A 26,823-nucleotide genomic window follows, 5' to 3' on the forward strand; every position below is an offset into this window, starting at 1 on the left:
AAAACTTGAACTCAGTCAAAAGGCTCCACCCAAGGACCTCAAAGGCTACATGTGGCCTTGAGACCACAGTATCCTCACCCCAGTTAAGGGATAATCTCTTGCAATATAACCCAGAATATTTCAGTCAGCTTTTGTATGAGCAGTGGACCCCCTGCCTTGTAAATTTCAGTTGGAATAGAATCAGCACCAGGTGCTATGCTACATGAGAGGAGCCCAATGCCATTCAAAACCTCTTCTTCTTCAGTTGGACATTCAGCTTCAACACCAAGAAGACAGAAGTCCTCCATCAGCGGGCACTGTACCTTCCATACGTGAAGTCATAAGTCACAGTAAACAGAGCAATTTTGAATGCTATGGATAAATTCATTTACCTTGATAGTATACTTTCCAGGGATGGCCACATAGATGATGAGATTGATGCACACATTGCCAGAGCTAGTTCAGCATTTGGGAGGCTCCGAAAGAAAGTGTGGAAAAGAAGATGTATTAGGCTGCTTACCAAACTGAAGGTCTACAGAGCTGTTGTGCTGACTTCACTCTTGTATTCCTGAGAAACTGGATATGTACGGCAAGTGCTCATACAGTGGTCAGAAGAAATGGTAAAAGGAGGCTTTCAAGGTCTCTCGTGGGAGACACTGGCATTGGACAGCCCAGCATCACATGCCCACATCAAAGAAGATGCTGTACTCCACAAGCAAAGCAGAAGAGCAGTAGCGCATAGGAAACTGAGCTGTGTAAATTCAGCAACATCTCTACCCCAAAAATGTTCTAAGGGACTACTTGTGCCTGATCTGTGGTAGAGCCTCCTGAACTCTTATTGGACTCATCAGTCACAGCGGAACATACTGTAACCTGCCCCCAACATCATGATGTCATTGGTCCTCACTGAAAACAAAGGACGAACAACAGTCAATAAACATTTATTACACACCTGCTTAACTGTGCTAAGTGCTAGGAACACAGAGTAAGGGAAAGCACAGTCCCTGCCCTCAAGGAGCTAACAATCTAACAAAGAAAGAAAATATGAAAACAAGTTATGTGCCAACAAGCTATATACAAGATAATTATAACATATAATTATATTAAGTTATATAATTATACAAGCTAATAAAGAGCAGGCATTAGCATTAAGGTGCAACAGGGAAGGCTTCTTGTTAGAAGCTGAGATTCAGGCTGGGATGTGAAGCAGGAGAACATTCCAGGCAGGAAGCACAGCCAGTGAAAATGACCAGTCTGGAGAGCATATCCCTGGGCAGGAATGGTACCATACTGGGCTGGGGATAGGCAACACAGCAACTGCCATATATTACATCTTAAAGGTATCTTTTAGAAAGAAATAAAAACTTTTTAAAGAGAAGACATGACTTTATGAATTTTTTTAAAGGTTTAATTCATCACTGCCTTGTTAGGAATTACTGCACACACACAAAAATTAAGAAAACAGTTAAAGTATTTTAATGAATAATTCCTACTTCTCACACAGAAAAGTTCTGCCATACAAGTGGTTTCTATGGAGCTAGGCTTGAGGTCTACTGAGTCTATTTAATTCACAGACCACAAGGAACCTCCAATCACTGATAATCCTAAATATTCCTCTTCTCTCTCTTTAAAGCTTAACGTCTATCTTGTGTAGCATTACTAAGGAGTTCATGTCTGTGTGCCAATATCCTATAAAAGAGTGGTATCAGCAGGCAAGCAAACTAATCTGCTTCATTTAAAAGGATTTGTCTTTTGTTTTTAAATACAGAAAAAGTATGGGAAGAGTGTGTTGAAACTAGCCTTTTCACTGAGTAAAATGCCCTGATATAGTCATCCCTTTAATCTTACCCATTTTGCAGAGAACTATCACCAAATCACAATACCCTATTAGAATATGCAACGTTGGGGCGGCTAGGTAGCACAGTGAATAAAGCAACAGCCCTGGAGTCAGGAGGACCTGAGTTCAAATCCGGCCTCAGACCCTGACACACTTACTAGCTGTGTGACTTTGGGCAAGTCACTTAACCCCAACTGCCCTCCAAAAAGAAAGAATATGCAACGTACTTAAATATGACAGTTTTTGTCCAAAGAAGGAAAATTTACCAGCTGGAACACTTGTTAGGGGTTTCCATGGTTTTATCATTTCAGATAAAAAATACCTTCAGAGAACTTTCTGATTACAAAGTAGTCTAGATCTTGGTTAAACAGACCTCTGGCCACATACACAAAAATAAAAGGGGAAAGAGATTATGACCTACTAACCACTGCACATCTCCTGCAGTATGGAATACTACCGTGTTTCCCCGATAATAAGACACTGTCTTATTAATTTTTTGGACAGAAAAACACCAGAGGGCTTATTTTAAGGGGAGGGCTTATTTTAATGAACATTGACAGCAATTTTAATAAACAGGTAAATGTGAACAAAAAAATGTACCTTTATTCAATAAGCAAATCACTGGGGAAGAACAGGATGACGTGCTCACTGCTACAGCTCTGATTGGATGCAACTCGGAGCGCGGCGTGTGTTTCACCGGGCTCACTACAGTAGCAATCTCAATAGGGCTTATTTTCGGGGGGAGGGCTTATTTTCGGGATAGGTCTTATTATCGGGGAAACACGGTACCTGTTAGTAGTCCTGCTATCTGGGTTGTTGGGTTTTTTCCTCCATTTTCTTCTGCCCTTTCCCCCACAAATGTCAAGTTGTCAGCAATAGTTTCTCATCGATAACAATAATAAATAATACAATAGTGCTGTGTTTCAGGCACTGTTAAGTGATTTACATTTAATGCCTCATTTACTCCACACAACCCTTTAAAGTAGCTGCCATTACTATCTCTATTTTACAGATGGGGAAACTGAGGCAAACAGCATTTCTTTTTAAAACATGATTTGTTCAGAGTCACACAGCTATTAAAAATCTGAGGTCATGTTCCTGACTCCAGGCTCAATGCTCTACCCACTGTGCAACCCAGCAATTCCCCAGGCACCACTGTGCCTACTTCTATGTGTCTACCTTTTCCAAGAAGCTTTTAAACTTCCAGGGGCTGGAACATTAATCAGTATATAAAGAAAGAGTCAATGAACAGCCCCTAAAGTCTGAGAACTTCTTAAGGCAGGTCTCAAGTTTTTTGTTATAAGCAACTACTGTATTCCTCACTTGAAACCTTGGTGCTGTCAGTGAGAAAATGGTAAAATATGTGTGTTGGGGTCAATAAATTTTATTTAAATCACTAAAATAGATACAAAATTTTAAAGCAGTAACCAAACAAGCATTTATTAAGCAGAATTACATGACAGGTACTATGCTAGGCACTGGGGACAAAAGTGACAAAGACCAAAGTCCCTCCCCTCAAAAAGCTTATTATGGGAGACAACACGTACATACACAACTATGTTAAAATATATACAAAAATACTAGGTAGTTTTTTTGGAGGGGGGGAGGTACTAACTAGCAGCTATGGGGATGGGGGCAAAGGAAAAGGATGGGTCAGAAAGGCTTCACAGAAGGTAGGGCTTCAGTTGAATCTCGAAGTAAACTCAGGATTCTAAGAGGTAGGTTGAGAAGGGAGAACATTGTAGGTACCGAGGGCAGACAGTGCTAAGTATCATGAGGTTAAGAGATGGAGTTTCCTATATGAGATGAGGACAAGTAAGAAGGTCATTTGGTTGAACTATAGTGTCTGTGAAAGGAAGTATGCAAAATAATGCTGAGAAGTATGTTAGGGCCAGTTTGTGAATGGCTTGAAATGTCACATAGGGGAGGCCTAAGATTAGACCTGTGCATTAGGAAAATCACTTTGGCATTGAGGAGGAGGATGGATTAGCATGGGGGAGAGACTTGAGGCAAGGCAAACAATTAGGAGACCAGAAGTGAGATGATGAGGGCCTGCATTAAGAGTGGTATTTTCTTTCTCTGACCAAGAGGAATTACTAAAGTACTAATGAGCCACAAAAAAGGTGGGGTGGCAGTAGTAAGTTCACAATTAGATCAGGTTTTACCCATTATTGATCAACTGCAGTTAAAATAATTTCCTCTTCATACAAACACACTTATGACCTCACTTTGTCATTCATTTAAATGCAAAAATATTAACACCAGGAATCTACCAATCTATGAAATTTTCTTTTTTTCCTTCAGATTAGATTCTATCACACTACTGTAAGTCCAAATTTCAGCATAATGAACTCTACCAGGAAGATGTTAATTATAAAAGAAAAAAACACATAGGAAAACCCATTCCAAGCAAGTTTGACATTCACTTCATAGTTAATTTGCATGGATACATCTCTACTTTTCAAAGTAGGTGACAGCTGGCCAGGTCAAGCAAAATGAGCAGACTTTACCTCAAATCTATGAGTATATGTGACATAAAAGATACACTTAACCAAAATATAATCATTTTAGTATTGTGATAAAAGACTGATTGGATGAAAAAGTATTTAATAACTATTTACTCTATGTGCCAAGCATTTGTGCTAAGTGCTGGGCTGGGAGTTTCAGCTCCCTGACTCTTAGGTACTACTGCCATCTACAGTAAGAAAGGAAGAATTTCACTTTCTGGAAGAAAAACTCCAATTACGTAAGGATTGCAGGTGTGTTTCTATTTGATTTATACCTGAAACCTCTTCTACTATTATCTCCACCAATCAGAAAGTGAACTCAAGTCATCAAGTATTTATTAAACACCTATTATATAGCAGCCATGGCGCTAAGTGGTAGGGACACAAAGAAAGGAAGAAATAGCTCCTACTCTCAAGAAGCTCATACTCTAATGAGGGAAACAATATGCAAACAACTATGTAAAAACAAGAAATATAAAGGCTAAGCTGGAGGTAATCACCAAGGGAAGGCACCAACATTAAAGGTGGATGGGATTTTAGCTGAGACATGAAGGAAACCAGGGAAGGCAGGAGGAAGAGACAAGAATAGAAAGAATTCCATAAATGGGGGAAAACCAGTCAGTGTAAATGTTTCAGATGGTGGCATTTTTTGTATGTAAGCAACAGCAAGGAAGGTAGTGTCACTGGATCAGAGAGCACTTGGAAGGGAGCAAGACATAAAAGTTCTGTAAAGATAGAAAGGCTATGAAGGGTTTTAAAAGCCAAAAAGGATTTTCTGTATGACCGTAGAGGTACTAGGAAATGTACCAAACAAGAAGTTGATACGGTTATCCCTGTACTTTAGGAAGACCATTTTGATAGCGTAGTGACTGATGGACTGGAGTGGGGGGAGATGTAAGTCTGGGAGACCAACCAGAAGGCCATGGCAACAGTCCAAGTGTGAGGTCAAAGGAGAGAATGGGGAATACATGAGATGCTGAGAGTAGGGGCTATCTTGTTTTTAAATTTCACATCCCTGGCACTTAAGCACATTGCTTTGCACATAGCAAGCAATTAATAAATTCTTTTTCATTCACTCATCCATCATCTAGGATTTTATCTTAAGCAAAATTTATATTGTCATCATAACAACTGGAAGCACAGCTCATCTGAGTAACCAATGAGCTTATAAATTTCTACCTATGCCACAAAATGGCATATAGGAAAGGTACAGAGGAACAAGTGGACTTCAGATCTTCTGAACTGAGATAATAAACAAAGCCTGTTCTTTGATGCTTAGTTTCTGCTACTTTACTCTAATGTTTCCGACATCCAGGTTTTCTTACCATGTACAAAACAAGAAACTGTTAAAGGATAGAGAGGGAATTCAACCAGTTACTGGATAGTCCCTCACAGTCTTTCTTTTTCATGATTGGATCTCCAGGAGATAAAGACTAAATAAACAGATGAATATTCTGGTAGTGCTTATAGTACCTCCTGGTCCTTCCTACTTCCTATGCCCAAAGTTTCAGGTCTAGGTAGAATATAGGGTAGCAAAACAACCTGCAAAGGCACACTTAACTAACATTAAGCATTATACAGGCACTTCACTGTACTATGGGAAATACAAAATTCTAAGCCTTTTATTAGTAGTCTTTCCATTTCCTTTACAGTTGCTCCATCAATGCTTACATCAACATTACACAGACAGGGTGTTTAGTTACTTTAAAGTTCATTATTCTGACAAAGGGCTAAGAGAAATAAGTAGAAGCTTGAAAACAAGGACCCTCAGGCTCAGATGTTGATAACTTAAAGTAAGTTTCTATAGCTATTAAAAAAAAAAAACTTTGGATTTTCATAAGTATCACCTGTTGAACTCCCTAACAACCCATTATAAAACACTTCTGTCCACTTATCAGAGACTTTAGAGATCTTTGTTAAAGGAGAGAGGAAGGAAATTGCCCTTCATAAATATCTTAAACAACATGGGGGAAAAGTCAAGTTGTCTAGAAAAGAAAGGGTCTAGGGAGAGCCAGATCAAGGAGACAAGTAGTTAGTCTGAGCAGGGTTCAAGAAGGGAAGAGTTACTAATTTTGGAGCTACAACAGACTCCTAAGGCAAGCGAGTCTTTAGCCTAGATTTTTGCTACATTTTGCTACAGACTCTCTTAATTTTCCTTGCTGAGTCTGTTTTATGAACTACATGTCTTTCTATGTATGTATCTTGATGAAAGAAAGAAGAAAACAAGCATTTATTAAGTACCTACAAAGTGCCACACATTATACTAAGGACTTTATAAAAATTATCTCATATGATCCTCACAACAGCCTTGTGAGATAGGAGCTATTATTATCCCCATTTTACAGTTGAGGAAACTGAGGCAGGCATTGGTTAAATGACTTCCTCAAAAATCACACGGCTATAAAGTGTCTAAGGTGGGAAATGATGGCAGACCAATGCTCTATCCACTGCTCCACCTAGCAGATACAGCAGACCAATAACAGCAATCAAAAACTATAGTTCCTTCAGTAGCAATTTTTCTAGACCAGCGATTACTACCCTGTAATCTGTAAACTTATTCTCTTTCAATATTTTGATAACAGTATTTCAATATAATTTGTTTCCATTGCAATCTTATGTATTTTGTATTATGCATTTAAAAAACATTATTCTGATGTAATGGGGAGTTTGGTGCATGTGCAGAGCATTTTGGATGGCACCCCTTCACATGAGACAGCAAGGAGAGTCTGCTTCTGGGAGAAGCATGGTGTTGATTGAGGAAAGTGGTTTGGAAAGACTTTGTAACACATACAGACATTCTGTAACTCATTCTGGCGGGCTAATAGTATGGTGAGGAGAGGCTTTCTGAGTGTGTGCAGAAGCATTCAAAAAGGCCTGACAGCATCAACCCCATCCTGTTTTGCTTCATTCACTCTTGGGGAACCTTTGACTCTTGCATGCAGGATGCTCAGTGAGAGACCATGCTGTCTGCTTCATCTGAGGCCACCCTCAACAAACCCCCACATATAGTGGGTACCTTCTGCCCACTCTCCCATAGCCAGGCTGGCTGAATCACCCTCTCAGTGTGCTAGGACACTCTGAGGAGTAGCTATGTTCTCCTCCATGGTTGAGGAGATAGTGGCTAGTGTCCTGGTGCCATTTAACTACTTAATATCAACTGGCTTTCACAAAGGAATGTGTACTTTAAAAGTCTAGCAATAACTAGCATATATTTTCCCCAACACCTTGAGGCATACACTCCTCTACACCACCTAGGTCTCTTGCAGGAAACAGGCTAATAACTTAGTTCAGATCCTTTATAACATTGGTTCCATACTTAACCCCAATTGCTTTAAAAGAAGAAGAAAATACAACTAGCTTCTTCCTTGAGTTCTTGATATTCTAAAGTTTTCTAACATTCTAATTTGCTAAAATGTACTATTCTGAAGCTAAAAACCATACACTTAAACTGGGCTCTAAAAGAAATTTTACTAAGTTGAGCAAGGTTGATGATCTGTAGAATTTTAGCTAAAAAAGATCTGCTGAAAATATGTGAAAAATTTGATCTGGCTCTCAACTATACAATTTGTTGAGTACAGACAAGTGTCCCAATTTTAATACAACTTGGGCTACCATCAAACTGCTATTTACCTTTTCCTTCATCCATGCTAACTTCTTTTCTGTAATAATGTCTAATTTTCACGAACACTTGTGATCACTAGGGTGTAGGGAAAGGAGTGGAAGAGAGGAACAAGAGAGTAGAAATAACAGAAAAGTGTCAGACGTGCATGTTGGAGGAGGGGGAAGAGGAAGGTGCATCACTGACAGCTGCACTTTGTTCCATCCTCCCTCCATCCCCTCCATCCCTTCCCAACCCCAGGAATTCCAGCCAATCACATGAGTTATGGACATGGCAACCTATTTGGAAAACAAGCAGGTATTGAGATCTCTACCACCAATTCCCAAACTACTGGATGAGGACTAAAAACTTAGTCAAGGGCTTCTCTAACTTAAAGGATATCTTCACTCAAACTTTATGACATGAAAAAATTGCAAGATTTACAATGTTTTACATATCCTGTGAGAGAGGTACTACGCTAACACCCCTATTTCACATAGAAGAGGGCTGAGGCTCCAAGCACTTGAATCATTTGCCCAGGGTCATCCAGAGCTAGGGGCAGGGTTGAGCTCCATCTTCCTGACCAGACTCCATCTGTGCTGTGCCCACAATCTCATAAAGTCCCTTGATCACCACAAAGGGAGAAAACATTTAAGGACAACTGGCATATAGATATGACATCCACAGGGAAGATATGAAACAAAATCCATCTACTGGGCTTAAAATTAAATAATGAGAAAAGCGTAATCAAGACTGTCAGAAATGACTGCTGAGGCACAGACTGTGGATCATTCCAGAGGAGAAGGGGAGGGAATATGACCTTGATTTTCAAAAGCAAGAGTCCAAACAACAGGTCAGTGAGTTTGATGTCATTTCCTTGCAAAATTTTTGAATTTACAATTAAAAGGATGGTTGAAGAATACCTGGAAATAAAGCAGTAATTCTAGGGATGTAACATAATTTCATCAAGAATAGTTGAAGTCAGACTAAATTGATTTGATTTTTTATCTACACATAATAATGTTTCAAAGTAAACTGCATTCGTTGCTTGAATGCTAGATGCCAGTACCACATTGTCCTCCATGTTAGCCTTTAGTGTTCTGTGCCCTGCATCTCTCCTCTCCTGCTTATTATCCCTTCCCCTTTCATTTTGTACTAGTTTCCCTTTAAATTCCCCAACCTTAACTGCGCAATAACTAAGCTGACAAATGAGCAGAGGAGAATAACGGAACAGCAGCAGGAGGCCAAGGGGTTCTTTCTCTTTGTACTTCCTTCTTCCCTCATCTTTCATGCCCAACCCTTGTTGCTACTGAAAATCCTATTCCCAGCCAGGTTATAAAGCAAGGTGAGAGGCAGAGCGCTAGGAAAAGGTAGTAAATAAGAGGATCCTGGGCAGTAAGGTCACTTGCAGAAACAGGGTCTGCAAGAGAACAAAAAGAGATGGGGAGGTTCCCAATGATAGTGGGAAGGGATCTCTCATAGCTTTGTAGGTTGTAGAGGGGAGATCATATGTATATGAGCACACACACATAGACATGAGGCATGCACAAGTCAAGATTTCCAGTATTCATAGAAATTAATATAAATTTCTACAGATCACAGTAATTTTACATTACAAACCACACCTCAGTTCCTTATCTATACAATAAGGGGACTGGACCAGACAATTTTTGAAGTCTATATGGCATTATCAAAATTCTATAAGCTAAAAATTATATTTTAAATTATCTCTTATGGCACTGGTAATTTTTAATGTGTGTAATATGGCTTAGAGAAGCAGAGATGGAGGGAGAAGCAGTGTTTAAATACATTTTTTTTCTGATCTAAGTCATAGGAGACATTTTTAAATATCTTTTAAAATAGCTAAGAATGAAGGCTATACACTCCCTATCACTAGCATTCTCTGAACGTGCCATATTTTATGTTCTGATACCTTTGCTACTGCATGTCTTTGGAGTAGCACATTTACTTTTATATTTTCTACAATTAATTTTTTAAAAAACTGTTACAAGATGAATTACCTAATTTGATTTCCTTCATATATATCTTTTCATACAAAAACTTCTTGAAAGTTGTAAGACCAAATATAGACTCATTTTCTAGCTGTGTCCAATAGATTCAATTTTATATATAGTTTGTAGCATTAAATATTATTTTGATGGATATCAGAAAGGTTCACTAAGAAAAAAACAGAATGCAACTGTAATGTTAAGGGAATCTGAAGATTTTCCCTGGTCATTAATAGGCACGAGAGCCCTGGCTCAGAGCTAATCAGGCTCTGGGATATAGGGAGCTTCCAATTAAGTGCTGGGGCATGAGGATTCTCAAGCTCCGAGGCACTCAGACAATCAGATGCCAAGTCTTTGTTATATATTCTTGGAGGTTAGTGTTTTGCTTTGGGGGTTCACTCATGAGAAGGATCTTTTGATTTTCTGGTTGAGACTCTAAGTAGTCATATGTTCAGAGCTCCCCAATTGCTTAGATGTCTGTGCTCCCTCAATCCAGTGATGTATGTAAAGCATAGAGCAATATTGCTATATTCAGGCAGCTGGAGTCCTGTCTGTTGATCTTTGTGCTAATTTCTCTGCTCATTTTTTCTAAACCCACTTCTTTCTCTGTAATTAAAGCAGGATTGTTAACTCCTTTAAAGCTATCTTTACTTCGTAAAGCAGACCAAAAGAACCTGTGCTAGTAGGCCATCATGAGTATACTAGGGTGCTTGCTATTACAGCAACCCACCAGTTTAATCAAACAACAGGAAAAGGGAGAAAAGTACTTCATAAGCAACTGTGACCTCACTATCATCCTGCTGTTGTTTACCCTTCATTTTTTGAAGACCAATGACATCACAAGTGAGTGATGTCTTGACTTACACCTCAATTGGACTTAAGTGAGGCAGAGCTGTGCAAATTATCTAAGCTCAGAGTGGAAAGAAAAAAGTCTGCCTTTCCAGCCTCAAGATTTAACCCCTCAGTTACTTGAAAGCAACACTTTACTAACAGAACAAAAGGATCTCCCTACACACATACAAATAAAAGTTACAAATTTTTACAAAATTAAAAAAAAATTAATCAAGCATCATGTTAAGTTCTAAGAATCCATAATCTGCTTACCATTTGGGGTCCAACATTCACATTTATTGGTCCTAAGGTTTTTGGTAAAATCTTTGTTGTTGACTTGGTGTTAGAAACTGGAAACGCAAGAAGTGAAATGTTACCTACAAAAAAAAAATTGCAAAAACTCATTAGTTTCCTGAAATTTCAAGGCATTCTGAATACCAAAACTGCTAGTTCCCACCCTTTTTCTGTGACAAAGTATTTATAATTTTTTGAAGAGAAGTTCTATAAAATTATCAAAACAACTGTGTAACCTTGAGTAAATTACTTAACCCCAATTGCTTAAAAAAATTATCAAAACAAGCTAATAAATTTATTTTAATTTTTTTAAAATGCTGTAAAAGGAAACAAAAGAGAATTCCAACTCCAAAAGAAAGTAATTTAAGTAGCACCTCTAAACAGGAATAGTGAGTTCTTTGAGGAAAAACCAGTCAGTCAATCAATAGCCAAAGTATATATGGTCTACCAAATAAAAGTTAGCTTTTCCAAAGATAATCAGAAAAAATGAAATAAATCAGGTCCTTTCTGAATCTTTGAGTCTCAACTTGCTAAATCCTTTGAAGTACAGTGCCATAAAATAATGTTGAACATTTAGTTTTAATATATTTTTATGGACTATTCTGATGCTGCCCCTGAAATACTTAACCACTCTCCATCATTTTAAAGTCCCCTTATTTCTTTGGACAAAGCAGTATCATAGTTATCTTATATTTTTTTACTACTTCCTCTTATCTCTTTATTAGTTCCTCTTGGCTTAACCAAGACTCAATTCTATACTCCTCTCCACATAGTTTCTTAGAAAATTTATTCCTTTATAACAGATTTAGTGATTATTTTTATGCTGACAATATCCAAAAGCAACAACTCCAGATCGTTCATCTATCATTATAGTAACAGCTAGCTTTGATATAGCACTTTCAGGTTTTAAAAGTGCTTTACAATAACCCTAGGAGGTAAGTGTGATTATTATCATCATTTTACAGATGAGGAAACTGAGAAAGGAAGAAGTTAAGTGACTTGTCCAGGGTTACACAGCTAGCCGGTATCTGAGGCTAGATTTTAACTTAGGTCTTCTTGACTCCAAGTCCAGAGCTCTATCCAGCACCACTTAGCTGCCTCACTAAAGATTCAAGTATTTTATTTCCAACTATCTTTTGGGAAGCAAAGTAGCTCAGTAGATAGAGAGCCATGCTTGGAGTCAGGAAGACTCTGATTCCTGAATTCAAATCTAGCCTCAGACATGACTAGTTGTGTGACCCTGGGCAAGTCATTTAACTCTCCTTGCCTCAGTTTTCTCCTTTGTAAAATGAGCTGCAGAAAGAAATAACAAACCACTCCAGTATACTCATCAAGAAAACCCCAAAAGGGGTCACAAAGAGTAGGACACAACTGAAAAATGACTAGACAACAACACTAAATATTTCCATGTGAAAGTCTCTATTAATCACTTCACAGGCAGTATGACCCAATTGAATTTATTCTTATATTCCTAAACCAGCTTCTTTTCTGGATTTCTTTATTATTTCCATAAATGGTACCACCATCTTGTCAGCCAAGACTAAGAATAGGAGACATACTGGAAAGGTAGAGATAAGTGTTCAAATTGAAAGAAATATGTAATTTATGAATAGAAGAAAATAGAAAGCAGTGAACTTGACACTGATTTCTAGAAAAATTATAGAACAGATTAGTAAGACAAGTAGTTTAATGGAAGTTAGACAAGATAATCTCTGAAATAACTTTCCACAGTTAAAATTCTATTAATTAGGTGCGTCTACAATTTACTTTCTTATTTTTCCTCATTTGACAGGATATCTCTCAAAAGTCAGGACCTTTATTGATGTTTGTTTCAAATTACTCACAATGACAGGGTCTTTACCCAAAAAGGTATTCAAAACAGAATTCCTTTTCCATCAATATGATTATAATCGTAGAAATAATGGTGAATTGGATGCAAGAGTATTCTGGGTTTAAAGTCTCCTTTTGGCATTTATTAGCTGTAAGACCAGAATACAAGCACCTTGAAAGCAAGAACTTTTTCTTTGTTGTTGTCTTTGTATCCCCAGTGCCTAAAAGTCCCTGGACTTGTAATAGGTGCATAAGATATGCTTGTTGGCCAACCACAGGTCAAATGACTCAACATTTTTGAGCCTCAGCTTCCTTACCTCTCAAATGGGGATACTACCATCCACAGAGCCTTGCCTATGTTGTTGCTCAGTCATGTCCTACTCTTTGTGAAGCCTTCTGCAGTTTTCTTGGCAAACATACTGGAGAGGTGTGCCAATTGCTTTTCTAGTTCATTTTACAGATGAGGAAACTGAGGCAGAGGGTTAAGTGACTTGCCCAGGGTCACATAGCTAGTTAAGTGTCCTGAATTCAGGAAGATGAGTCTTCCTAGCTCCAAGCCCTGTGCTCTACCCATTCTGCTACCTAGCTGCCCTGATATAATGGTAATGGTAATTTGAAGATCTTCCCTGTCCCTTAATAGGCTTAAGAGAATTTGAAGATCTTCCCTACCATAACTTAATAGGCCGAATGTAATCATATGAAGTCTGTGGAAAAAGGAGTTTGCTGAAGGGTGGAGCAGAGCCCAGAAGAAGCTGAGAGTCAGGGCAGCTGGAAAAGAGGGAGGACAGAGGACACAGGCAAGGAGACAATTAGGCTTGTGTTTGTGAGAAGGCTTTCGGATGGTGTTGCTCTCTGCAGTGTTACTGTGTATACATTTTCTTTGTTGCTATGATGAATTCGGTTTTCTGGTGTTGAGATTTGGCTTTCTGGTGTCTCGATAAATGTTTTGCTTATGTCTTTTCTATAGAGAGTCTGTTATATTTTGCAATTCAGAATTATGCCAACATGTTCATAGTCACTGTCAGTGCTGTGAATATTGCCCTGGCACTACACCTGATCAAATAAATAAGATGCTATAAATTAAGACTTGAAAATCACAAAGATACACATACGTACACACACGTGTGTATGTGTGCATGTGTAAGAGTTTATAAGTCCTGGTCTATTTAACAAGCTATATTACTCAATGAAAGTAGCTTTTTGCTACAATATTTATAGATAATTTCCATAAACACAGTGAGATGATCATTGTTCTTGTTTTATACACTATTCTGCTATGAATACTGCCTAAAATCACATTAGCTTCTTTATTACCACATCATACTGTTGACTTACATTAATCTTGTAAACCAAGAAGATTTATGTTATTTTAACAAAGACTATCACCTAAAATGTCTCCATTTTTGTACTTTTATATAGCTAATTTTATGAATCCAAGTTTAAGATTTTATATCTAGGGGGGCGGAGTCAAGATGGCAGAGTTAAAGCACGACCTCCGAGCTCCGGCTTCCACCTTCCCCAATCAATGTAAAAAGGGGATTCTGAACAAACTTCAGAGCTGCAGAACCCACAAAACGACACAGAGAAGTTAACTTCCCGTGGAGGACAGCCCAGCAGACTGGCAGGAATCGGCCAGCACAGTGCTCTGGGAGCTGAGCAGAGGTTTTAGCCCCAGAGCGGGCCTGACCAGCAGCCGGCCAGAGGGACACCAGATCAGGAGCAGCTGTGGCCATTTCCAGAATAACACATATATGTGAAAGACAAAGTGAGAGGTAAGTGCAGTCTGGACTTTAGGACCCAGGAAGTAGGAGTGCATGGCTTTTGCCCCCAGGGTGAGACGCCAGCACAGCCAGCCAGTGCCACATGGCAGCTTTAGCTCCTGGACTGCAGAGTGTAGGGGGACCAAGCAACCAGTCTGAGGGGTAATCGCTCTTGCTTTTACCTGCTTGGATATGGACTACAGTCTAGGGTGGAGGTCCTGGGGTGTGTGTCCAGCTTGCCAGAGCCCATGGAAGCCTCAGAGAAGGCACCCATCTAATACCTTTGTCAGCTGAGAAAAGCCCAGTGTTTGGGACGAAAACTCCCCTGTCTGGTGGCAGAGTCCTAATGTGGCAAAAAGCCCAGGAGTCAAGTGACTGAGGGGTGACATGACCAGACAAAAACAAAGCAGACAGAAGATTCCAACATTAGACTCCTATTTTGGGGACAAAAAGGAGAAAAGCATGGAACAGGAGGAACTCCTGTGCCAAAGGAAAATAGGAGGTGGTTACAAGCCATAGAGGACCTTAAGAAGCAGGTAAGAGAAGTGGAGGGAAAATTGGGAAGAGAACTTAGAACGATGCAAGAAAATTACGAAATGAGAGTCAAAAGCCTGACTGAGGAAAATAACACCTTAAAAAATAGACTAACTCAATTGGCAAAAGAGGCTCAAAAAGGCAATGAGGAGAAGAATGCCTTAAAAAGCCAAATCTGCCAGATGGAAAAAAGAATCTCAAAAGCTCAATGAGGAGAATCATTGCTTCAGAATTAGATTGGAGCAAATGGAAGCTAATGACTTTATGAGAAATCAAGATGCTGTTAAACAGATCCAAACAAATGAAAGAATAGAAGGCAATGTGAAATATTTCATGGCAAAGACCACTGACCTAGAAAATAGATCCAGGAGAGATAATTTTAAAATTATTGGACTACCTGAAAGTCATGATCAAAGTAAGAACCTAGAAATCATCCTCCAGGAAGTTCTCAAAGAAAAACTGCCCTGATATTTTAGAACCTGAGGGCAAAATAGAGGTTGAAAGAATCCACCAATCACCTCCTGAAAAAGATCCCAAAAAGAAAACTCCTAGGAATATTATAGCCAGGTTCCAGAATTCCCAGATTAAGGGGAGAATATTACAAGCAGCCAGGAAGAAAATTTGAATATTATGGAAACACAATCAGGATAACCCAGGATCTGGCAGCTTCTACACTGAGGGATCAAAGGGCTTGGAATATGATATTCCCGAGGTCAAAGGAGCTGGGATTAAAACCAAGAGTCACCTACCCAGCAAAACTGAGTATCATGTTCCAGGGGAAAATATGGTCATTCAGTGGAATAGAGGACTTTCAAGCATTCTTGCTGAAAAAACCAGAGTTGAACAGAAAATCTGACATTCAGATACAAGAAGCAAGAGAAGCATGAGAAGGTAAACAGGTTAAAGAAATCATAAGGAACTTATCAAAGTTGAACTATTAACATTCCTACATGGAAAAACAATAATTGGAACTGATGAAACTTTCCTCAGTATGAAAATAGTTGAAGGGAATAGAAATATATATATATATATATATATATATATATATATATGTATATATGTGTGTGTGTGTATATGCCTATATATGAGGGTATATGGGCTTAAGAATACATATGTGAATGTGTGTATATATGTTTACAGGTATACATAGATACAGGGCACAGGACCAATTTAACAGGAAGGGATGATACTTAAAAGGTGAAATTAAGAGGTGAGAGAAGAATATAATGAGAGGAGATGGGGAGAGACAGAATGGGGTAAATTATCTCATAAAGAAGAGGCAAGAGAAAATGGTCACAATGGAGGGGAAGAATAGGAAGGCAAAGGGAATGGGTCAACCTTGTTCTCATTGAATTTGGCTTGGGGAGGGAATGAAATACACACTAAATAGGGTATCTCACTCTACAGGAGAGTAGGGGGGAAGGGGATGAGAGGGGGGATGATGGAAGGGAGGGCAGGCTGGGGGGGAGGGAAGTTGGAAGCATCCACTTTTGGAAAAGGTCAAGATCAAAGTAGAGAATAGAACAAGTGGGAGGTGGGATAGGAGGGAGGGAAATATAGTCAGTCTTTTACAATATATCTACTATGTTATTGTTTTGCATTAGCTACACATGTACAACCTGTACTTAACTGCTTATCTTCCCAGTAAGGGTGGGTGACAAGGGAGGAAGGTAATGAATCTTTAATCAAAGTTTTAAAATCAAATGTTTAAATATATACACACACATATTTTATTAATACTATTTTACATGTAATTGGGAAATAACATATACAGGCACTGGGGCATAGAGATCCACTATGCCCTACTGGAAAAGTCTAAGGGGGTATGGGAGAAGATATGGGAGAGAGCCGATTGGAGGAGGGGATATCCTGTGGGGCTGCTATTTTGGGGTAGGGGGTAGGGGAAAAACAGGGAGAAAATTTGTAACTCAAAATATGGCAGAAATGATGTAAATCAGAAGTTAATAAAGCATTTGAAAAATGGAAAAGAAATAAAAATAAAAAAATAAAAGATTTTACATCTATTCTGAAGAATCTGTTTTAGCCTGTGATGCATATCAGAACCATCCACATTTGCCCATTCTGTATATCTCTTTTCCATGTACTCCCATAAATTGGCCACCCGAGGGTTCACCCAAGTAGGAAGAGACTGGGCAGAAAGCACTCTTTATGAACTCATCACGTTGCACAAATGGATACCAATGGAATGAGCTGCCCATTGGTTATCTATCCCTTATGTGATGTGATACTCTTTTTCCCATTCTTACACTTATTTGAGAACATTATTTATATCACTTCTGCTGTATAATTTTTTATTTGTAATATGCTACAGCCAACTTGTCATAATAGCTAACACTTGATATATTACTTTAAAGTTTGCAAAGTACTTTATATAACCTCATTTGAGCCACACAAAATCATTATCTCCACTTTACTGATGAGGAAATTGGGGCTGAGAAAGGTTAAGTTGCTTGCCCAGGGCTACAGTTAGTAAGTGTCTGAAGCAGAATTTGAACTCAGGTTTTCCTGACTCCAAGTCCAGTCATCTATTTACTACACCAGACATGTCAAACTCAAGGCCACCAGGATACAGTCTGAAGTGTTCAAGAAAATAAATAAAAATACAATAGAAAGTCATAACATTAATTTGTGGTTTGTTCTCTAAGTCAATATAAGGCAGAGATTCATTTTTATTTGAGTTTGACATCACTACACTAAACCTAGGTGCCCCTGAATATGTTGTGTCTCTTCATTATCTTCTGGGTCATATTCCACTTCAATTCTTTAAAAACTACAATATTCCTTGGTGTGTAACCAAATAGACTTCTCAGAAAAATATCAGTGTTAGAAAAATGGACCTTTGTTTCAGGGAGAAGGCTGGCAACATTAAAAGAATTGTGCTATCTCCTGCAGTCAATCCAACCCACTATTTTCCTCCCATTCAATTCTAGAACCCATATCATTGTCCATTTGTAACACTGTCCATAAAAGATTGATGAACTGATAGATGAAATTGATAGCTCAATCATTCAGCTATATATTACAGTTTGGACAAAGAACATGCGTTATCCATTTGTTTTTTTCCTATGTTAATCGAACAATCTTTTGAGTGATTATAAATCTTATTTCAGGGGCTCTGAAGTTTTTTAACACTTGAAATAAATACAATTTCACCCATAAGAGGAACATTTGGAAGACCTCTTATCTACAAGGAATCCCTCCTTCCATTTGGACTGTGCACTGAACACCATCCATGGAAATGGCATATAGCTTTGTCATATAAATGCCTCCTTTTTTCATGTCTTGTTTTATATTAATAATCCTATACCTGAACAAGGTTATTTCTGTTACAAGTTTCAAAGAATCTTGTTATTACTTTGAAATATGCACAGGAGACAAATAGACAACAGCCTTTAAAGCATTTTGCTTTTTCAAATCAAAATAGTTTGTTACAGCCAATAAATAATAAGCAGGGGGGGGGGGGGGGGGTGGATATTGTATTCTTCACATCTTTCTGTAAGTTGCATGATGGTAAACACTTAGTCTCTTTAAGAATATCACTTGTAAAAGCCTATGTGTTCCCTTCTAATCACCTCATTAAGGATATCTTTGACGCATGTATAGATTTTCCTCATAAAAATTTTGTACAGATGAGGAAGCAAACATATTAGTTGGTAGCTGTTAATATTTTCTAAGTCACTTTTTTGGTAATAAGGTCTAAAAGTTTTTCAAGCCATTGCAATGATTTCTAAAAATCTTTATTTTCATATACTTTGAGAAATGATGTCTCCATGCCCTCCCAAACAATATCACTTCAAAGCATGGACTTCCTTTATGAAGGTTAGGATGCATCTAGATGCTTTTACCATATCTATTTTCTTCAGTGTCACTCAAGGCTAAATCTAAGGCCTCTTTTCTTTCTCTATGCCTTTTGTTAAAGGCATCTCCATTCAAAAGACCAACAAAAACCACACATCCATCTCCAATCTCTCTCCTAAACTCCACAACCTTTATAAACACCACCAAGTGCCTGCAGGCATCTTTACCTGGACATCCAACTGGCAACTAAAACTCAACTCAGACTTCATTATCTTCCCCTCTACATTTGTCTCCCCTCTTAATTTTTCTATTTCTATTGAAGTGACTATATTCCCCATCATCCAAATTAATAAACTCAGAGAGATATTCTGGATTCTTCATTCACCCCCACATGCCCTATGCAATAAGCTTCTAGTTCTAATGATTCTATCAATCAATCATCAAGTATTTGCTTGTGTACCTACTATTTGCCAAGCACTGTTCTAGGCACTGAGAATAAAAGTACAAAGAATGAAATTATTGCTTCTTGTAATAAGCTTACATTCTAATGGGGAAATCACAAGTATACGTAAAATATATATGGCATTAATATAAAGCTAATATATACATATCAACAAAGTAGTAAAATATAAAGTACTGTGAAAAGAAAGGCACTAACAAATTGGGGGACATCAGACTTTATTTTTTATTGAACTTTTGCTTTTACATAGCCTTTATTTCCAAATGTAATTCTTCCCATTTTCCATTCTAGAAAGTCACCTCTTATTTAAAAAAAAAAAAAGATTAAAATGAGGGTATGGAACACGTCTACTAGACTCCATCAATTTGTTAAGATGGCATCATCTGCATGGAGGATGCTAGGGAGTGGTTTCTGGGAAAGTCATGAAGACTGAAGCATGTGTGGACATTCTATAATTGGTTCTGTTGTCCTATCACATGGCTGTACAGTGGTTTTTTCCACAGGTTACCAAGCCTAAACAGAAGGCTTTTTTTTTTTTTTTGCTTTTTAGAGGGCAACTGGGGTTAAATGACTTGCCCAAGGTCACGGGGCTAGTGTTTGTGTTAAGTGTCTGAGGCCAAATTTGAACTCAGGTCCTCCTGACTCCAGGGCCAGTGCTCTATTCACTGTGCCACCTAGCCGCCCCAGCAGGCATTTTCAAAAGGACTTACAGCACTAGTCATATCTTGGCTATATTCATTTTTTTTTTAAAGCAACTGGGGCTAAGCAACTTGGTCAAGGTTACATGGCCAGTTATTTCTGGGTGTGGTGGTAAGTATCAGAGCCCAGATTCGATCCCAGGTCATCCCAACTCTGGGGCTGGTGCTCTTACTCACTGCACCACCTGGCCGCCCCTAAGCAATTGGCGTTAAGTAACTTGCTCAAGGTTACACGGCCAGGTATTTCTGGGTGAGTGCTAAGTGTCTGGGCCTGGATTCAATCCCAGGTCATCCTGACTCTGGGGCCGGTGCTCTTACTCACTGTGCTACCTGGCCGCCCCCCTGGCTACATTCATTTCTGAAGTGAGATAACTCCTTAATTAATAACTTCTGATGAGAGAACCACACTAAAAAAGTAAAGGAAGTGGGGACCCCAACCTCACCCCCTGAGACAATATAGTTTCCCCCCTCCCCAATGGTGCTAGGTCCTTACCCTTTTGATTTGTTCTGTTCTAGGTACAAGGAATGGAGTTTTTAGTCTGGACTGGGAGCATGAGTCAAGAGGATCCCTATTAAGAGCTAGTGAGAATGTTAGCTCTTTGAGGCAGAGATGATTTTGTTTTTACATCTCTAGGATCTACCACCATATCTGTGCATAGTAGGCATTTAATGAATTTTGCTGAAATGAATTGAGGAGATATTCCAGAGATAAGAATCAGAAAAGGAATAAAGAGAGGCAAGATAGTTCACAGTCTATTACTTCTATTAACGATCTTATGATTTTTTCAAGAAATAGTCTTATATTAGGTATCTTTATCATCTCATTCTACCTCTACCATGTAGTCCTTACTCAGATTTTCTTCTGAATTAGCAAATTTTTTTTTTTTTGCTTTTTGGAGGGGGAAGGCAGGGCAACTGGTGCTAAGTGACTTGCCAAGGTAACACAGCTAGTACATGTTAAATGTCTGAGGCCAGATATGAACTCAGGTCCTCCTGACTCCAGGGCCAGTGCTCTATTCACTGCGCCACCTAGCCACCCCAAGCAATTAAAATTTATATTTTTAAAATTAAGTTTCATTCTTATACTCAGCCTGTTGCTCCAGTTTATCAAGAACCTTTTGTATCTTGATTCTGCAAGTTAATATATTAGCTAAACTTTCTTGCAAATTTGGTAAGCATTATCTTCTTAAAAGGGCTGCAGAGCTTGAAGGTATGCCAGAAAAATATCCCTCCAGTTTGACTCCACTGCAACTGAACAAACTTATTAAGCAGTCACAATGTATAAGACATTGTGCTAGATGCTAGGTATACAAATACAAAAAAAAGAAACAAACCCTGCCCTCAAGAAACTTACATTCTTCTAAAGGGAAGTCTAAGGGGAACAATGAGAATGTGTGTGTGTGTGTGTGTGTGTGTGTGTGTGTGTGTGTGTGCGTGCGTGAAATGAATAAGACAGAAAAGAGAACTAACCGGAGCAGAGCCAAAATGGTAAAAGCAGGAAAACTCCGTGAGCTCCCCCCATAACTACCTCAAATACCCATGTATATACTATAATTAATACCATCTTACATGTAATTGGGAAATAAGATATACAGGCACTGAGGCATAGAGATCCACTGGAAAAGTCGAAAGGGGTATGGGAGAAAATATGGGAGAGAGGAGATTGGAGGAAGGGATATCCTGTGGGACTGCTATTTCGGGGTGGTGGGTAGGGGAAAAACGGGGAGAAAATTTGTAATTCAAAATCTGGCAGAAACTAATGATGTAAATCAGAAGTTAATAAAGCATTAAAAAAAAATAAAAGAAAAAATAGAAGGCAATGTGAAATATCTCATGGGAAAAGAGATCCAGGAGAGATAATTTAAAAATTATTGGAATACCTGAAAGCCATGATCAAAAAAAAGAACCTAGAAATTATCCTTCAAGAAATTCTCAAGGAAAACTGCCCTGATATTTTAGAACCAGAGGACAAAATAGAGATTGAAAGAATTGACCGATCAACTCTTGAAAAAGATCCCCAAAAGAAAACTCTTAGGAATATTATAGCCAGTTTCTGGAGTTCCCAGATCAAGGAGAAAATATTACAAGCAGCCAGGAAGAAACAATTTGAATATTGTGGAAACACAATCAGGATAACACAGGATCTGGCAGCTTCTACACCAAGGGATCGAAGGGCTTGGAATAAAATATTCCAGAGGTCAAAGGAGCTGGGATTAAAAAAACCAAGAATCACCTACCCAGCAAAACTGAGTATCATGTTTGAGGGGAAAATATAGTCATTCAATGAAATAGAGGACTTTCAAGCATTCTTGATGAAAAAACCAGAGTTGAATAGAAAATTTGACATTCAAATATAGGAAACATGAGAAGGTAAACAGGGAAAAGAAATCATAAGGAACTTATCAAAGTTGAACTATTTACATGCCTACATAGAAAAATGATAACTATAACTTATGAAACTTTTCTCAGTATGAGAATAGTTGAAGGGAATAGAAATGTGTGTGTGTATACATATCTATGTCTATATAGGAGGGTATATGTGCATATGAATACATGTGAGTGTGTGTGTATATGTGTACAGGTATACATAGACAGAGAGCCCAGTACCAATTGAATAGGAAGGGATGACACTTAAAAAGGTGAACTGACAGGTGAGAGAGGAGATGGGCAGAGACAGAATGGGGTAAATTATCTCATATAGAAGAGGCAAGGAATAACTGTCACAATATAGGGGAAGAACAAGAAGGCAAAAGGGAATGGGTCAACCTTACTCTCATTGAATTTGGCTTAGGGAGGGAATGACATACACACTAAATACAGTATCTTGCCATATAGGAGAACAGGGGGGAAGGGGATGAGAGGGGGGATGATGGAGAGTAGGTTGGGAGGGAGGGTAGTTACAAGCACACACTTTTGAAAAGGGACAGGGTCAAAGTAGAGAATGGAACAAGTTGGGGGTGGGATAGGATGGAGGGAAATATAGTCATTCTTTCACAATATATCCACTATGGAAATGTTTTGTGTAACTACACATACACAGCCTATATTGAAATGCTTATCTTCCCAATAAGAGTGGGTGACAGGGTGTAATGGAAATGCAAATTTGAAGATCCTCCCTGCCTTTAGGCCCTTTGATTGGCTTAAGAGACTCTGAGAACCTTCCTTGATTTGAAAATATACTCTGCCTCCTAATAGGCTGAATGTGGTCACATGGAGACTGTGGCAGGAGGCTTGGTTTTCAGGAATGCCCACACCTTGATGCTGTGTGATTGGGCAGTGGGTCAAGAGGGTGGTTACATTCTCTGACCCAGGAGAAGGCTATGTAATCCCTGATGTGAGGCTTTGCTTTGGGGCTCACTTTGAGAAGTATTCTGTGATTTGATCAGATGATACTCTGGGAAGCCGTTGTTGAGAGCCCCCCGGCTTTGAAAAACCCAGATGTTGATTTGGTATGGATGTAATGGTTGGACAGTTTGGAAACCTGTCCACTTGTTTCTCTGTCTTGATAATTCTCTCTGTATACTCTGAAGTTCGGGGTGCTGACCTTTTTCCCCTGAACTAGGTAAAAGATACATATTTGATTGATTAAAGTAAGCTTATTTACGCATTTTGAGTTTTTTTCCTTTAACAAAGCAGATCTAAGTACCTGTGTTGGCAGCCACCCTGGGGACGCTGGGGTGCTTGCTGATACACAGGGGAGGATGGGAAAGAATCTGGAATTCAAAGTTTTTAAATCAAATGTTTCAAAAACTATGTTATTATTATATTTTTACATGCAACTGGAAAATTAGATATAAAGGCACAGGGGTATGGAGATCCATCTTGCCCTACCGAAAAGTCAGAGAGGGGATGGGGAAGGATATGGGAGGGAGCAGATTGGGGTAGGGGGCATACAGTGGGATCGCTATTTTGGGGTGGTGGGTAGGGGAAGGATAGGGAGAAAATTTGTAACTCAAAATCTTGTGGAAATGAATGGTGTAAAATAAACATAAAATTTAATTTAAAAAAAATAAAGAAAAACAACAAAAAAATGAATATTCTTTTAGCTGTTGGATTAATTTGGAAGATGGACAGAGAAGGAAGGAACTGGAAGTTAACCGTCCAATTAAAAGGTGATATTATTTATATGTATAAAATAGGTGATAAGAGCATGATTTAGGATAGTGGCTCTGTGACATGTGATTGATATTTCAGAGATAGAGTTGACAAGGTTTGATAACTGAAATGGAGACAGCAGTGAAGCAGTGAGAAAAGCCAATATAACTTTGAAGTTGTGAACCTGGGTAAATGGAAAGAAATAATGCTCTTAACAAAAAGAAAATTGGAAGTGTGATTGAAAAATGGGTTTGGGAGAGAAGATAAGTTAGTCTGTGGACATGTTGAGATTGATGCATTGAAAAAAATATTCCAAAGGAATTGAACATGTGTTCAATAGGTAGTTGGCAATGCTGAAAGGGAGCTCAGGAGAGAGATTAGAGGAGAGAAATATACTTATATTTATCTATGCAGATTTGGGAGTCATCTGCATAAACCTACCCAGATACTGAACCCATGAAAGCTGATAAATTAACCAGATAACCAACAGTATTAAGTTTAGAGAAAGAAGAAGGCCAGGATTAGAGGGGACATATACGCTTAGGGTGGGAGATGATCCAGAAAAGGATCTACCACTCTGGGTATGGTAATTCAAGAATTTATGAACAGATCTATAACAGGGAGAAAGGGAAAGCTATGTAACTTAATAGGATATATGTTACAAATTCTGCTGAAGAGAGTATGAGAGTATCAAAATGTTAGCCATACGGGAAGCAGTACACAACCTTAGTCTTGATGACATTTTGGGGAGTTGCTTTTTAATATTTATTCCTGGTACTCAATGTTTGAGTTAAGGCCCTCCTTGCTATATAAATGGCAAGAGTCAAAACTCTATGGTAAGTAACAAGATAACCAACATTAGGGCACAAAATGATTTGGACTTTTAGGTGCTACAAAGCACTAAGATTCTATGTTAAATGGAAAGAGGAAAAAATCCCTATCATATTCCATATTTTTAAAAGACTAACTGTCTCTGCTGAACTTTAAATAAATACTGAAAACTCAGGCATTTGGTTTTTTCTTATAACTAAAGAGGCTATAAAACCAGCTGAAAAGGTTCCACTGGGATTTCCCTAAGTGTAAACACATCCTGAAAGGGGGGGGGGGGGAGGGGGGAGAAAAAGAAAAAAAAAAAAAAAAAAAAGGGTATGGTATGTTTGAGAGAGAGAGGAGAATAGGAAAGAGGAGGGGGGGGGGGGGGGGGGGGGGGGGGGGGAAGGAGCAAAGTGAAGAAACATCAATGTAACCTGGATTCTAATGTTTTGACTACTGCCCTTTCTATTATTCTCAAATAAGTTTTTTAAGCCTGTTCTAAACAGGCTTTAAAAATTCAATCACTTAAAATTTTGGTCACATTAACAGAACTGAACCCTCAAGTAGGCATTCTTCCCTAAAAAACTGGCCCTGTATGATCTTGGCAATACCCAGTAACCATACCTTCTGGTATCTAAGTTTTTGCTCTTAGGTAATTCCCTGAACTTTCTCTGAAATGGACTGTGTTCTAGAAAAATGGCTACAACACTGGAGCGCCGGCAGCTGTTCTATTCACTAGCCAACTTGAGGCAAAAACTCTAACATCAACTGTATTTCAATTTTATGAAAACCTGATACAAAAGATCTTTTTGTGTTCTATCATATGGACAACTTGAATTTTGTAATTTATTGCATGAAAATTTCAAACTATGTGTGAACACTACCCATTCGATTAACTGAGAAGAGTTTCATTCAAACAACTGTGGTTTGCTTACAGAAGAATGGAAATTAATTTGATCATGGCACATTTTGGGTCCTGAAATATATTGAAGGGCTGCAAAATGACTGACTTGTGGGAATGTGAGGTGGGGATAGCATACTGCTAAGATAAAGGGATCAAGGAAATTCTGGACCAAAATAGAAGAAATGATGCTTGCTTTCAGAATGAAAAATTACTACATGGAAGGCCCATGGGAAAATATGGACAAAAATTACACAGTATGAAAAAGCATGGACAGGTTGTATTCTGTACCCACTGAGGAAGTTGCCTCACTGATAAGATAATGGTTTGGCTGAAATAGGAAAATATAGCTACAAAAAATCATATTTAATATTTTAGAGTGAAAAATATAGCAACACTGAAATTTTCTCATAGACCTATTCACATTGAGTGAAACACAAGTTAAGACTCCTATTATTAATACTGTTTTACAGATGAGGAAACAGAGGCAAACAGAAGTTAAGCAACTTGCCCTGGATCACATAGCTAGTTAAGTGTCTGAAGCCAAATTTTTGAGGTCTTCTTGCCTCCAAGTCCAGAGCTCTATCTCCTAAAAACCACCTGGCTATAATCTTGTCATTTTAATCTTAGCAAGATGTTAAGAAAAAAGGGCTACTTAAGTATCTTAATTTTTTCCATTCCCTTCCTCAATGCTGGAGCAGGATGATCAGTAGAAAGAGTGTTTAATTTAGATTTAGGGACCTAGGATCAAATTCCAGTGGTTTCTATACCCTTCATCACTCTGACCACCTTCCACTAGATTATGGAAAAATACAACTCCCATGGTGGTATAGAGAGCCCTATACCTACAATCTTGTG

General features: G+C 38.5%; 1 protein-coding gene across 16 annotated transcripts in view; it reads right to left on the bottom strand.

Annotated features, from left to right (window-relative positions):
* The window catches only part of TFDP2 (transcription factor Dp-2), a 172,534-nt gene that overhangs the window by 59,159 nt on the left and 86,552 nt on the right, over positions 1 to 26,823 (bottom strand). For 12 of the 16 annotated variants that reach the window (XM_069104662.1, XM_069104661.1, XM_069104659.1 and 9 more), the window contains one exon: positions 11,035 to 11,138. In XM_069104662.1, the coding sequence (XP_068960763.1) occupies positions 11,035 to 11,138 (104 nt within the window). Of the gene's footprint in view, positions 1 to 371; positions 456 to 11,034; positions 11,139 to 26,823 lie in introns of all 16 variants that reach the window. The other 4 variants (XM_069104673.1, XM_069104674.1, XM_069104670.1 and 1 more) reach the window with 1 other exon arrangement.

This window comes from Petaurus breviceps, unplaced genomic scaffold (genome assembly GCF_028583685.1).
Source record: "Petaurus breviceps papuanus isolate PSGF00001 unplaced genomic scaffold, PetGlider_PUasm1.0 688, whole genome shotgun sequence".
Classification (NCBI taxonomy): domain Eukaryota; kingdom Metazoa; phylum Chordata; class Mammalia; order Diprotodontia; family Petauridae; genus Petaurus; species Petaurus breviceps.